Here is a 16,252-nt window from a genome sequence, read left to right on the forward strand (position 1 = left end):
GAGATAGTCTTACTGCTTTCTTTTCAGTCTAACTGCCTTTTATTTAATTGTTTGCCTAATTACCCTGGCTAGAACCTCAAGGTACAGTGTTTAAAAGAAGGTATAAAAGCAGACATGAATCAAGTGAAATAATAGACACTTTAGTACTTTGCAAGTATGAAGTGCTAATCAAATGTGAAGTAATAAGATTATATATTATTTCTTGAAATATTACACTGTTCTATTACATTGCTTCTAGGTGCTAACAGAAAAATACGAAAACTATTTTTCAGAAAACAATTTGCATATATGATTTGGGATCCCATTTCATTTTAACTTTATAATTATACAGAAATAATAGTTATATAATTTCATTATAATTGTATAATTATACAGAAAGGTGTAGGGCAAAACTATGATGAAAACAAAATTGTGACATTTGCTGCTATAACAAAGACCTCTTTTTACCAATTACTGCATTTATTTCACAACCAATTAGGAAAGTTTACATGTATAGAAGTGCGATTCCATCTTGAACGACAAATGGGCTACTATCTGATTCAGATGTACATTCCCAGTCTCCTGATTGTTATTCTCTCCTGGGTCTCATTCTGGATCAACATGGATGCTGCTCCAGCCCGGGTAGCCTTGGGAATAACCACCGTGCTGACAATGACCACACAGAGTTCAGGATCACGAGCTTCCTTACCAAAGGTAAGTGCACTACATGGGCACACACACACATATCTGCACTAGTATGCGCATATATCATTATCCATTTTGGCCAGATCTTTTTCAGTAGTATTTACAGTTGGTCCCTGATTTACCATGGTTCGACTGAACGATTTTTTGGACCTTTATATGGTGTGAAAGTGATAGGCATTCAGTAGAAACCACACTTCGAGTTTTGAATTTTGATCTTTTGCTGGGCCAGTGATGTGTGGTATCTGCTGCCGTGATGCTGGGCAGTGGCAGCGACAGCTCCCGTCAGCCACGTGATCAGGAGGGTGAACAATGATACACTCACAACCCTTCTGTTCCCAGACAACCGTTCTGTTTTCCACGGTCAGTACAATATTCAATAAATTACATGAGACAGTCAACACTTTATTATAAAATATGCTTTGTGTGTTTTAAAGATGTGCTGAAATAAAACATAGGAAGACCTTTTTATGCATTTAGCAACATAGCAAGAAAATTATTTTCTTTTTCTAAATGAAAAAGTTTCTAAGAAAGAAATTTCTACTGTCTAAATTAAGTAATCCTGTCTGACCTCCAACAAGCTTCACTATTCTTTTCATTACAATGATGTACATTAATGTAATAAAATCATATTCACTTTCCTGGTGCATTTAATGCTATCTCCCTGCCATGCCAAGTAAATTATAAATCTGCTGTCATGGCTTCCTTACCCCTTACTATGAATTGCATTCTCTGGCTCAAGTTATTCAATTAAAATGTCTAAATAAATAAAAGTTGATGGCAGGATATTTTATCACTAAAAACGTTACTTACTATCAGAAGAACTTGATATTTAACAATGCTCACTGTGCCTTGCTAAGATTTAATGGTTGTCTGTCAAAATAAGGTTTACTTTTATTAACACATAATTGTATTTTCAAAAAGATCTATATCAACTAGTGTTTTCTAAAATATTGTCCAAATGAAAATTGTAAATCTGTTTATAAGATTAAGTGCTTTTTTATATACGGATAAATGTCTCAAGGGCTCTGAGTAATGCTTGAAGTTCCGTAGTCAATTTGTAAATGAAATTGCCAGTTTACGCATCGATTTTTTTCTCCATGAGCTAAACAAAAGTGAAAGCTCATTCATTTCGTAAGTTGTTGTCCAGATAGTGGGGCACTTAGTCATTCATTTAAGGAAACTACATTTCTGTGAGGCAGAGCAAAAAGGCATCTGGATACAGAGATGAAGGCAGAATTGGGAGAGCATGAAGGTTTGGGCGGAGGAAGCAGAAATAAAGAAAGAAAGAAATTTAAAAACTGGAACAGAGACAGGAGTTTTTTGTTTTTTAAGGAAAGAAAGGTCTGAGATGACATCATAGTTTTTCTCAAGAAGTTTTTTTTTAAAGGCATTAATTTCACCGTGATCTCAGGGAAGGAATAAATTTTCAATCATTAGCTCAAATACACATATAGATATATACAAAACCTCTCCACCTCTCAGATCATAGAGACACTGGAAATATGATAACGGATTTAAAGAATTGATTAGCAAACAGATATCTTAAGAGTTGGTGATTATATCATCTTAGGCGTTGTGATAGTTAAGGAATGGGTTATGTACAGAAGTTATGTACATTAGAATTCAGGATGGCAGATGCTGAAGTCCCAGAATAAACAAGAATTATCCTATTGGATGAGATCATTCAAAAGAGTAGAATTCTCTTGAAAAATGCAATCTTGATTCTGCGACTTGGAAAGGCAAGGGGCGAGGGCTCACACTTGCATTTAGGAATAGGAGTCTGAAACCACACACCTTAAGATCTGCTATTCTCACAACCTCACAAAAGAACCCTCAGATGCCTGAAAATCTTGCCACGGGAACATCCACCATTCTCCTACTGACAAAAATCCAGGAAGGAGGAAAACAAAATTATATTCAGGAAAACAATAGGGGATTATCAGACACAGGAGGAAGAAACAATAAATCACTAATTTATGATAATCGCTTAGTGTTCTGTCCAGGCTCTCTGCCAATGCATCTCCTGTAGATAAGAAGGAGCTTGGAAATTGGTCAAATAAGACCCAAAGTAGAAAACTCAGAGAATGTACTTGAGCCAACGCCTTGTGAACTACAGACCTCAGATTCCTCGCTGATATTTCCTGTCGCACTGGCTTCTGCGGTGTCATAAATCAGGCATGTAATAGCCCACAGCAAGAAGACTCCTGTGATTCATTTCTTGGAATTTGGAGCAAAGAGGGTGACAATGCATCCTGTGGCCAGCATTTTTTCAAAGTTGCAAAACTTAGGAACACTTCCTAACATTCTGTATTTGGAGGAGAGTGAGTGAGGAAAAAATGGCAGTGATCATAGAGCCATATCATGGAGGGTTTTATAGAAGTTGGTAAGGATTAAGTTTATTTTGGATGGAGTTTGGAAGAATCTTAATAGGAAGAGGTGAAAATGGAAGCAGATATACTACCAAGAAAACTATAGCTCAGAGCAGAGGATGGTCTGGCTAGATTGGTAGTCGCAGAGGTGGAGAGTAGAAGATGGGTTTAGAAAAAGGTAGATTTTTTTTTTGAGAAAATCTCAAATAGAGATGAAATAGACAGGGTTTGCTTATGAACTGGACTTCGAGGAGTAAGGGAAAGGTGGGAGTCAAGGGTAGCCTTAGGCTGAGTAACTGGGCAAGTAGTGGTAGCAGTTACTCATGGGGAAGGCTGGGGGAGGTAAGACTTCTTTGGTTGAACGTGTTAAGTTTGAGATGTTTATGACGGTCACATGGAATCGTCAGAAAGGACACCCAAGCCTCAGACTTCAAGGAGTAAATTACAGATGCATAGGGAAGCAGACCAGAGATGGTTCTTCTAAGAGTAAAAGAAAGTCCAGAAAGAGGGGGAAAGAAGATGTATTTGTGGTTGGCCCTCCTCCTCCAGTTGGAAATGGACCTGCACATTCAAAGTCGCTTCTCTCCTTTCCTCTCCTAGGGCCATCTCTCCCCCACACGCAGAATAGGTTAGACAGCTCAGTTAAAGGCTAGACCCACTCACTCCAAAACTTTTCTCCCAAACTCGTTGAGAATCCCAACATTTTGTGATTTTTTTTTAGATGTGAAAAGCAATCCTCCTTGGGAGAATTAGATTTTAATCAGGGGTCAAAGAGAGGATAGTACTAGTCACTGAACTATATTTGAGTATATATTTGATTTACACTAATACATAGTTAAGATCTTGGCACTGAGGGAATTATATTTTTTATTAAGTATAGGGATGGCTAGGAATAGAGAAAATCATAGGGACAAAATATCATTTTAATTTGTAAACTATGATTCTAGAAAGAATTGCTTTAGGGAACTCTGGGAAGATCTGGGTATACAGCAATATTTTTCCCCATTCAGTTTGTTTGTGAAACCCACCAGGAGTAGCTTTTTGAGAGGACAAACTATTTTTTACATATTTTTATCATCAGAGCCTAAATCAGTACATGATATGGGTCTATTGAGTAAATGTCATGCAGATATTTAAAGACAGTGTGAGCTTTTAAACTTTACTCCATAGTTAACTTGAAAAGCAAGAATATGCCATTTTTCATCTCTCTCAAAAAAATGTAAAAACTCAATTGAATTACTCTTTACTTATGTAGAATCATATATTCCCCTGAGAATCACCAAATTAATGAAAAATTATTTAAATATTGCCATGTATCTACCATACAGTATAATAAAAACATTGGTTCTTAGAAAACATAACAATAGCTTTCACATTGTTTTTTTTAACATCTTTATTGGTGTATAATTGCTTTACAATGGTGTGTTAGTTTCTGCTGTATAACGAAGTGAATCATCTATACATATACATATATCCCAATATCTCCTCCCTCTTGCATCTCCCTCCCACCCTCCCTATCCCACCCGTCTAGGTGGTCACAAAGCACTGATAATAAGTTTTTATTCTTCATAAAGACACCAACTATAGAAGTGATTACAGCTGTTAGAACATATAAATATAACTGCTATATTTATATTTGGATGCCATGATTGTGTGGGCACACAAAGATCTATGTGACATTACACTGAAAAGACAGGATGGGAAGGAAAATGAAGTATTTGTATTCACTACTGTGTTCTTTTCTAATTAGCTCTCAGTCTTCTAAAAAAAAAAATACCCTGCTGTTTTAAAGGAGAGGAAATTGTAAATATCAGCGGTAATTAAATGGGCCGAGGGAGTTGCATAGTAATCAGGTTTTCCTATTGATAACTATTACTGTCAATAATGTTTTGATCCTCACCGATTGAATAAAAGATTCTAATGTCTATTCAAAGTATAGTTAACTAAAATTACTTCAGTCAAGTTCAGTACAAATATGATGCAAGTGGGTTCATTTTTAATTCATTAATGAGACAAAAGAGTTAATAAGTATATTTAACTTTATGGTACAATATTTGATGTAATAATTTAATTTAAAAGAATCTTCATTGAATAGGTTAATAATTCTGTTCCATATTATATTCACTTAGGGAAAAGAGAGAAAAAGAAAAAAGGCACAGAAAATGAAAAAATCATTTATGTAAGAATCATAAAAAATTTCTTGTAAAATCAAAAGATATAAAGCATATGAATATTATTCAATTTTATTAGTGTTTTTTTTCTGTCTCCAGTAAATAGATAATTCCTAAACATAGGTGGATCCTATAATAAGAATAGAAATGGATAGACATCTCTGGTTCTACATTTGATCTTAGTACCTATAATTAATAGGCTTACTAGGTCTGATTAAGCTGAATTTAACAATTATCAAGTATGTCCTCTGTAGCTGACATAGAGACAGAGCCACTGCATAAATTCTTAAATGTGATGGCACAATTTGGAGAAAGTATATGATCAAATGATAAAGTTTACAAAAATTTGAAATGACATAATATAGTGGCTTTGACATCAGATGAAGTTTAAAAGCAAAAGGTGTATATGCAACTTCGAGCCAAGTTTACCTATTTAATGTCTTAAATGCCCTTTACCATATTCATATAAATCCTAGAATCATACCATGAACCTCCTGACAGATAAAATTAGATGTAAAACTCCCCCTTTGCCAGGGGAATAAAGAATTTGGTCCCAAAGTCAGTGTTGGAAACACCTGACAGGTTTTATCTGTCTTCCTGATTCTTGTTTGAAGTTATAAATGAAAGTCTCAGATCTTGGAAAAAAAGGGAATGGGAGGGTATATGGGTATAATAAACATGATCTTATAGAAACACAAAACCTCCAGTGCAAAAATACAAGGAAGAGAGAAGTCACAAATATAATTCAACTTTCCTTGAGTAGGTCAAAAAAAGATAACATATTGTAGTAAGAAATGCTGGTAACTAACAGCATGTGCCTAAGAAGCGTTTCCAGTGACATCTAGATTTTACAGATTCATTTAAGTGTTAAAACACAAGAATCATGTCCTGTAGAAAAGACAATGGTAAAGCTCCTATAATTGAAGCAAAAGTCAGAGACAATGGGGTGACCTTTCAAAATACCTTAGCCTTTTTAATTGCATTTTTCTTAACTGATGACTGGATGGATTGATCAAGTTCATCACTTTGGAAATAATGCAGTTCTGCTATTATGATTCTCTGTTACATTTCATCTCTTAAAAAACTTTATGTGGCAAATAAATATTGTATTCAAAGCATCATTCATTTACTAAGCTTTATGAGGATCATAATCAGTATGAATATGATATCAGCAGGATTCTGCGGTTGTGAGCTGCCCTCCAGGATGATAAATGGCAAAGCTCACAAAACTCTGTGTGATTCACCACCTAGTGTTCCAAGAAAACAGTCCTGCAGACACACTTTTTGCCTTTTCAATATCAGCTTCATTTTACTTTAGCACCAGTTTTTAAAACATTGGTTATTCTTTTCCTTTGTTCTTATTCCTTTATCTCTCTGGCTTTAAATCTTAAATGAAGCTCAAAATAATTTTGAAACTAATATAATTCTTCCTATAAGCATTAAAAAATGCAAAATTCTTATACAGCTTTTACACTAGGAGGACATGAAGGATTAAGTGTACTACAGTTTGGATTTCACAAATCCAAAGATAAGTAGTCAATGTGACCTGAAAGCCCCTAGGAAAAAAACCATGACACAAGCAGGAAATTTTTCAGCATAACTCAGGGAAAAGGCATTGAGCTGCTTGCCCATTCCACAGCCAGAATTACTCATCACAGTTTATTTGACAATTTTGAGGACTGGGAGAATTCACCAGGATTGATTATCACCAATGGAGAATAAATTACCCAATTCAAAGGGCTGTTTTAGCTAATCAAAAGCAATACACTGTGATGTTTTGTTATACCTCTTCCTCAAAAAGCAACTTTGGATTGAGAAAAGAATTGACAAACTATTCACTCTCCTGGTATATTAACCATGTAGAGTGCCTACATGTTGGTTTGCATGAAATTTGGAGATTCAAACTCCAGGTTCTGTTTTAATCAATTTCTTCTTCAAAGCTGTGCTGCTTATAAATGCATTATACATTTCTATCTCTAAAAATTCTTGATTAATAGTAGTCTGGGTTATAACTCATAATTTAGTCAGTGTAATTTACTATAATTTAGTAGTCTGGGTTATAATCTAATAAATATTTACCCATTAATGCACTCTCATCTACCAACTGTAGTTTAGGGCAGTATTTGCCCTAAGGCAATCCTTTTGACCATCTCTGTGTGGAGTAAGATAAAGGTATGTATCTTGACAAGCCTCTCAACTATAGCATATGCTGCCATACTTACAATATCGTTTACCCAATGACCTTCTAAAGGAATATAATCTAAAATTGTTGCTAGGCAATTATCTTACCTAAAACTGACATAAAATTAAATTGATTTATGAAGAATTGCCTGAGATCCATGCAAGCCATCTATTCCTCTGAATCAGAGAGCACAAAATCAAATGACTTCAGAGGGCGTATGCACAAATAAGTGAACAAAGTCGGGTTTGGTGAAACTAATAAAGGATGGAATGAGTAGTAACTGGTGAGGTACGGTCCATACTTGGAAGCACAGTCTTTTTCTTTTCTGCGACCCTGTGCGGTACAAGCAAACCCATTCCCATGCCCGAATTTGCCTTGCAGCCTGCCTATCTTTATAATCTAAATAATCTATTACCTGTCCTGTTCACAATGGATTTTACTGAACTCTGACCTGACATGGTTTGAACAGATTTGGGGTTGAAGATCAGGAGAGGTTTCTTTTTCTTTGTCACGCTCTCATTAATTAACAACTTCTTTCTATAAAGCAGTGAGTTTTGCCCTTTAGCAAAGCTGCTTTTGTTCTCTCTTCAAGATGTCACAGTGATCAGGTCATAATCCACACTTGTCATCAGTCCTGGGCTTGTAGGGATCCTTGTTTTTGTTCCAGAAGCACAAAGAGTGGATCCTTCCCCACCCCCATTCCCTCTGTTCCTTCTGGCTTTCCCTCCCTTCCAGGCACAGGATGGGGTTGTACCTCCCAGGTCTCTTACTGCCGGGCTGACTGTAAATAGTTCTGGCTAATGAGTTTGAGTGCAGTGATCTGTGCCCACTTCTATAGCCCAGGGTGTTTATAACCAAATGTGAGACCCATCTGTGCCCTGGTTTTCCTCTGTTGTGGTCACCACCAGTGCTCCAGATGGAGACCACCCCGTCAGCTGAGGTCATGGTGAGGATGGCAATGACGACACTTGTCCTGAGTCACCATTCAACTCTGAGTGGACATGGGGTGACCTTTGCTGTGTCAAGCCGGGGAGATCTGGGGACTGTTTGTTACTGTTATCAAATCGCAGCTTGAATCCTCCTTAAGCCCACTTCCTTGTAAAGAAACTCATGCTTAGGCAAGTTCCCTGAACACGACTGCTTCCCAGGGCCAAGGGCACTGGATTCCAATCTGTATAACCAGGATAATTAATCATGATAAAATCCAACATACACATATTCAAGACACCAGAAGCAGACTTTCTCTGTTTTCTGATGATAACACTGCAAAGTAGAATAAATGCAGATTTTTCTGGAAAAAAAAAAAACTTTCCCTGGAAAGAAGTCTATAGAACCTATGATGCTTATATTCCTTTCCCTACATTATAAAACTTAATTTAAAAAAATTATTTATTTTTGTCTGCGTTGGGTCTTCGTTGCTGCTCGCGGGCTTTCCCTAGTTGCGGCGAGTGGGGCCTACTCTTCGTTGCGGTGCGTGGGCTTCTCATTGCTGTGGCTTCTCTTGTTGCGGAGCGCGGGCTCTAGGCGTGCGGGGTTCAGTAGTTGTGGCTCGTGGGCTCTAGAGCGCAGGCTCAGTAATTGTGGTGCACGGGCTTAGTTGCTCCGCCGCATGTGGATCTTCCCGGACCAGGGCTAGAACCCGTGTCCCCTGCATTGACAGGCGGATTCTTAACCACTGCACCACCAGGGAAGTCCCTAAAACTTATTTTTTAGAATGAAAAAGATAAAGCCTTGCAGTAAACCAGCTCTGCGCATGCAAATGGTAATTTATCAAGCTAATCTGGTCCCAGATTATCACATGGCAAGTAGTCAATTGTCTCCTGGCTCATAAAAACACTTCATTGTAATTAATGTGAGAATGTTGCTGGGAGACTTTCATTGTATTTCTGAGGATAAAATGTTTCCCTGATCTAGTTTTGCTTCTGCAGAGCAACTATTTTGTTTTTATGCGGTAATTAAAGTGCTCATAACTCCTTTTCGACATTGTCTTTTAGGAAGCTGATTGCTAGATTTTAGGATCAGAACCAAACATACAGGACCTTACATACAGGACCTTACAGTATGTGTTTTATGTACCGACTTCACTCTTAACTCTCAGATAAAAGTTGAAGAGGCTGGAATATTAAGATACAGAGAGTTATATCTACTTTGTTCACAGTTGTTAACTTGCGGTGGTAGCTTCAATAGAAGCAGCCTAATAACCAGGTGATATATATATATATATATATATATATATATATATATATATATATATATTTTTTTTTTTTTTTTTTTTTTTTTTTTTTTTTTGTGGTACGCGGGCCTCTCACTGTTGTGGCCTCTCCCGTTGAGGAGCACAGGCTCCGGACGCGCAGGCGCAGCGGCCATGGCTCACGGGCCCAGCCGCTCCGCGGCACGTGGGATCTTCCCAGACCGGGGCACGAACCCGCGTCCCCTGCATCGGCAGGCGGATTCTCAACCACTGCGCCACCAGGGAAGCCCCCAGGTGATATATTGATAGAATAGTAGTTGAGTTTACAGCTCTTTAGCCAGATTAGCTGTCTTCAGATCCTAGCTTTGCAACTTGGTAGCTGCCTTAGTCTGTTCAGGCTGCTATAACAGAATACCATAGATGGGCTGGTTTATAGACAACAGAAAATTAGTTCTCACAGTTCTGGAGGCTGAGAAGTTCAAGATCAAGGTACTGGCAGATTCAGTGTCTGGTGACGGCCTGCTTCCTGGTTCATAGCTGGTGATCTGCTAGCTGTGTTCTTTCATGGTGGAAGGGGCAAGGGAGCTCTCTGAGGTCCTTTTTATAAGGGTCCTGATGCCATTCGTGAGGACTCCACCCTCATAACCTAATCACTCCTCAAAGCTCCAACCTAATATCATCACTTTGGGGGTTATATTTCAACACTGAGACTTTGAGGACACATTCAGTCTATAGCAGTAGCTATGTGAAAAGTTATTTTACATATCTCAGTCTCCTCATCTTTGAAATGGGAATAGTTTCCTCAACCATTGTGGGGATTAAAAGTGTTACTACTAAGAACACTCAGTAGTTTTATGGACACTACTAAGAACATTCTTGGCATGTTACTTATTATAATTCTGTAATAATAAATGGCCAATGATGGCAAGTCACTTTACATGGTTCAATCAGTTGAACATTATCTGAGAGCCCATAGTATAACAAGCACTGTGTTGGGTCCTAGAAATACAAAGGCAAATAAGATCTGGCCCTTGTCTTAGTTCACAAGATATATTAGCCTAAAAGGAGAAAGATACATAAATAGATAATGTTGGTACAGTGGGGCCAGGTCAATAATAAGATGAATTATTTGTTGTTTGCTACCAACACATAGTTTGCTAAAATATCAGTATAGGTCTTTCACCTTGAAATCCTCAAGAACATACTAATTTTTGAATCCTCCTAACCAAAGTTTTTGGAAAATAGCCCCCAGGGATTGTGGAACAGAGTCATTAGCTAAAGTGGGCACATTTAAATGATTCTATCCAGCAGTCACCTTATAAGAACTACCCACGGATAAACATCATTACAACTGTGATGAGTGACCTGAGACAAGGGTTCTAGGAGGAAAGCAGAGGTAGGAAGGTAGGAAGGCAGGAAGGGCTGTACGGTTCTGGGCATTTGGAGAAGGTCTCCCTGAGAATGTCGTTTTTAAGCTGAGACCTGAAGGATTAACCAGCAGTTACACAAAGGAAGGAATGTTCCAGACAGAAGTTAACAAGGAGTTCAAAGCTGCTGACTCAGGATGGAGCTTGTCAATCGCTTTCAGGTGCCAAGAACTGAAGGAAGGAAACTAGAGCACAGTAAGCCAGTAAGAAAGTGGCCTGAGATGGTAACTGTCAGATCTGCAGAGAAGCCTTTGCAGATCATGCCCAACTAACACAGCCCCCCTCGCACTGTCCTTCTCTTCCCATTACCCTATTGTAGTTTCATTCTTGCAATTCTCTTAAATTATCTTTATTTATGTGATTATTTTTTACTGTATGTTTTCCCCCACTTGAATGTAGGTTCAATTAAAGATGTATCTTTAATTGTCCGTCTTCCTCAACTCTGTAACTTCAGCACTAGGAGAAACTGCGAAACAGGTTATTGTGGTGGAGATCAATGCGATGGCAGTAGGAGAGGACAGAAAATGATACATTTGAGAAATAGCAAAAAGGTAGGATTTCCAGGCTTGGGTCTTTGATATCAGAGAATCCTAGATTTGGAGGTGAACAACCACGAACAGAACGCCGCCTTTTCACCAGGAGGAAGAGGCTGTTGTGTGTGTTTGCTGTTCATTTGGCTGAGTCTGGTAGAGATTCATAGCTTCTTTTTTAGTCAGATTAAGTCTGAGGTGCATGCGCCATCCAAAAGGTACTGTCCGGTAAGAATGTGGTTAGAGAGGGGTTCAGTCAGGAAATGGAGATTTGCAGGCCCTGAGCACAGAGGAGGAACCGAATCCATGGAAACAGATAAGGGCTAGAAGTGAGAAGTGTCACTGTGGGAATAGAAGAGGCACAGGCCCTGTTTCTGAGGATCTCAGGAAGGAGAGGAAAGGCCCATGGAGCCAAGTGGGGTGGGGTGGGGTGGAGGGAAGAAACCTGGAGAATGTGGGTCAAGGAGCCACAGGAAGAGCGTGGTTTGAGAAGGAGGTGGTCTTCCACACGTGGCTTTGGATTGGTTTCCAAGACAACAGTCTTCCTGCCTGGTTCATCTAATTAGCAGATATTCAGGTTTCATTTTCTCATACTCATATGTCCAAGGAGTCACACGGAGGAGAGATGGTTGCTTAAAATAGAGTCAGGGTTCCAACAGCACGGTGGATGATGGGACTTCAGCAAGGTGGCCCAGAGGGATGGGCTGGTTTAGAGTGAAACTGCCCCAAGGGACAGAGGTGACAGCGGGTGGAAAGGAGGTGATATTCTGAGTCACAGAGGGAGTGAGTCATGTGTTGTGAATACATCGTGAACGTGTTGGCGTAGGAACTGCTGCTTTATCTTGAAGTTACTAGTGCTAGAGTTCCAAACTTCCCAGGGCCTGTGCTTGCTGTCTGCGGAAGGGCAGCAAGGTTGGAGGAGAAAGAGAGTTGAAGTTGGTGATGGGAGTCAGGAGAGAATGAGGAAAATAGATTTTTCAGGCTCAACGCTCAGGTACAGATCACAAAGAGCAGAACGCTGGCTGCACAGATGATGTTTGCATAGGTCTATTGTCATTGAAAACAGTCATCGGGTTCATTTGGAAATTAAATATCTGATTTAATCTCTCTGGTCATTTTATTATAGATCCAGGTTGTTAAAAAATGCACATACACTCTATGAGTTATATTCTTCCAGGAAGGGTGTAGCTTGAGACTGTGCCTTTGAAAGCTGTATTACATCTTCCAGGACTGTATGTATTTGAGGGCAGCCAGAAATTTATGACATAATTGCAGAACTCATGAGATTTAAATCTACACTTTACAAACAGCTGGACACTCAGCACAGCACTAGAATAAATTGAAGGCATACATCTCTTTGCTCAGGAGAGGTCATTCTGATCAGTAGAAGTCACACTTAAGATGCAGGAGGACTGGCACGGCCCGCCTGAGTTGAGGTGTTGGCAGCAGCCATTCTGCACTAGTAACTCTGATCAGAAGAGCTGGGTGCAAGGCCTCTGCACGTGGCCCCCTGTGAGCAAGTGAAACCTGACTAAGCACAAAGGGGGGAAAAAAAGCCATTGCAGAGCTGTGACTATTTTCAAGGCTAAGCTTTTTCTCTGTAGAACACTGCCTTTGGGGCAAAACAAGGAGGAAGCAGATGACTCTAACGTGCAGCACAGAAGGACAGCCACTGCAGGCCAGCTTCTCCAACGCTGAAGGCATGCCAACCATGAGGCTGACAAGGCCTTGATGATCTGGCCGGGTGTTAGGCCTGAGCCTTTGAGGTGGGAGAGTCAAGTTCAGGAGATTGGTCCACCAGAGACCTCCTGGCCCCACGTATTATCAATCAGCAAGAGCTCTCCCAGAGATCTCCGTCTCAATGCTAAGACCCAGCTCCACTCAACAACCAGCAAACTCCAGTGCTGGACACCCCATGCCAAACAACCAGCAAGACAGGGACACAACCCCACCCATTAGCAGAGAGGCTGCCTAAAATCATACTAAGTTAACAGACACCCCAAACACACCACCGGACACAGTCCTGCCCAAGAGAAAGACAAGATCCAGCCTCATCCACCAGAACACAGGCACCAGTCCCCTCTACCAGGAAGCCTACACAACCCACTGAACCAACCTTACCTACTGGGGGCAGACACCAAACAACAGGAACTACGAACCTGCAGCCTGTGAAAAGGAGACCCCAAACCCAGTAAGGTAGGGAAAATTAGAAGTCAGAGAAATATGGAGCAGATGAAGGAGCAAGGTAAAAACCCACGAGACCAAACAAATGAAGAGGAAATAGGCAGTCTACCTGAAAAAGAATTTAGAGTAATGATAGTAAAGATATCCAAAATCTTGGAAATAAAATGGAGAAAATACAAGAAATGTGTAACAAGGACCTAGAAGAACTAAAGAGCAAACAAACAATGATGAACAACACAAAAAATGAAATTAAAAATTCTCTAGAGGGATCAATAGCAGAATAACTGAGAGAGAAGAACGGATAAGTGACCAGGAAGATAAAATAGTGGAAATAACTACCACAGAGAAGAATAAACAAGAATAAAAAGAATTGAGGACAGTCTCAGAGACCTCTGGGAAAACGCTAAATGTACCAACAATCAAATGATACGGGTTCCAGAAGAAGAGAAAAAGAAAGGGACTGAGAAAATATTTGAAGAGATTATAGTTGAAAACTTCCCTAATATGGGAAAGGAAATAGTCAATCAAGTCAAGGAAGCACAGAGAGTCCCACACAGGATAAGTCCAAGGAGAAACACGCCAAGACACGTATTAATCAAACTATCAAAAATTAAATTCAAAGAAAAAATATTAAAAGCAGCAAGGGAAAAGCAACAAATAACATACAAGGGAATACCATAAGGTTAATAGCTGATCTTTCAGCAGAAGCTCTGCAAGCCAAAAGGGAGTGGCAGGACATATTTAAAGTGATGAAACGGAAAATCTAACAATCAAGATTACTCTACTCAGCAAGGATCTCATTCAGATTCGATGGAGAAAGCAAAAGCTTTTCAGACAAGCAAAAGGTAAGAGAATTCAGCACCACCAAACCAGCTCTACAACAAATGCTAAAGGAACTTCTCTAAGTGGGAAACACAAGAGAAGAAAAGGACCTACAAAAGAAACCCAAAACAATTAAGAAAATGGTAATAGGAACATACATAATGATAATTACCTTAAATGTGAATGGATTAAATGCTCCAACCAAAAGACACAAGCTTGCTGAATGGACACAAAAACAAGACCCATATATATGCTGTCTACAAGAGACCCAATTCAGACCCAGGGACACATACAGACTGAAAATGAGGGGATGGAAAAAGATAGTCCATGCAAATGGAAATCAAAGCTGGAGTAGCAATTCTCATATCAGACAAAATAGACTTTAAAATAAAGACTATTACAAGAGACAAAGTAAGACACTACATAATGATCAAGGGATCAATCCAAGAAGAAGATATAACAATTGTAAATATTTTTGCCCCCAACATAGGAGCACCTCAATACATAAGGCAAATGCTAACAGCCATAAAGGGAGAAATCGACAGTAACACAATCATAGTAGGGGATTTTAACACCTTACTTTCACCAATGGACAGATCAACCAAAATGAAAATAATTAAGGAAACACAAGCTTTAAATGATACATTAAACCAGATGGATAATTGATATTTATAGGACATTCCATCCATAAAGAGCAGAATACACTTTCTTCTCAAGTGCTCATGGAACATTCTCCGGGATAGACCATATCTTGGGTCACAAATCAAGCTTGGTAAATTTAAGAAAATTGAACTCATATCAAGTATCTTTTCCAACCACAACGCTATGAGACTAGATATCAGTTACAGGAAAAAACTGTAAAAAATACAAACACATGGAGGCTAAACAGCACTACTTAATAACCAAGAGATCACTGAAGACATCAAAGAGGAAATAAAAAATACCTAGAAACAAATGACAGTGAAAACACGATGGCCCAAAACCTATGGGATGCAGCAAAAGCAGTTCTAAGAGGGAAGGTTATAGCAATACAATCCTACCTCAAGTAATAAGAAAAATCTCAAATAAACAACCTAACCTTATACCTAAAGCAATTAGAGAAAGAAGAACAACCCCCCCCAAAGTTAGCAGAAGGAAAGAAATCATAAAGATCAGATCAGAAATAAATGAAAAAGAAAGAAAGAAAACAATAACAAAGATGAATAAAACTAAAACCTGGTTCTTTGAGAAGATAAACGAAATTGATAAACCCTTAGCCAGACTCATCAAGAAAAAAAGGGAGAAGACTCAAATCAATAGAATTAGAAATGAAACAGAAGAAGTAGCAACTGACACTGCAGAAATAAAAAGGATCATGAGAGATTACTACAAGCAACTATATGCCAATAAAATGGACAACCTGGAAGAAATGGACAATTTCTTAGAAAAGCACAACCTTCCTAGACTGAACCAGGAAGAAATAGAAAATATAAACAGTCTGATCACAAGCACTGAAATTGAGACTGTGATAAAAAATCTTCCTACAAACAAAAGCCCAGGACCACATGGTTTCACAGGCTAATTCCATCAAACATTTAGAGAAGAGCAAACACCTATCCTTCTCAAACTCTTCCAAAATATAGCAGAGGGAGGAACACTTCCAAACTCATTCTACGAGGCCATGATCACCCTGATACCAAAACAGTACAAAGA

At 38.9% G+C, this 16,252-nt stretch overlaps 1 protein-coding gene across 4 annotated transcripts in view; it reads left to right on the forward strand.

The window, feature by feature from the left end:
- GLRA3 (glycine receptor alpha 3) overlaps positions 1–16,252 on the forward strand; it is a 173,796-nt gene that overhangs the window by 133,927 nt on the left and 23,617 nt on the right. For 3 of the 4 annotated variants that reach the window (XM_067040029.1, XM_059071044.2, XM_059071045.2), the window contains exon 7: positions 479–693. In XM_067040029.1, coding sequence (XP_066896130.1) covers positions 479–693 — 215 coding nt within the window. The remainder of the gene's footprint in view (positions 1–478; positions 694–16,252) is intronic. The other variant, XM_067040028.1, reaches the window with a different exon arrangement.

Source organism: Kogia breviceps, chromosome 8, assembly GCF_026419965.1.
Source record: "Kogia breviceps isolate mKogBre1 chromosome 8, mKogBre1 haplotype 1, whole genome shotgun sequence".
Taxonomy (NCBI): domain Eukaryota; kingdom Metazoa; phylum Chordata; class Mammalia; order Artiodactyla; family Physeteridae; genus Kogia; species Kogia breviceps.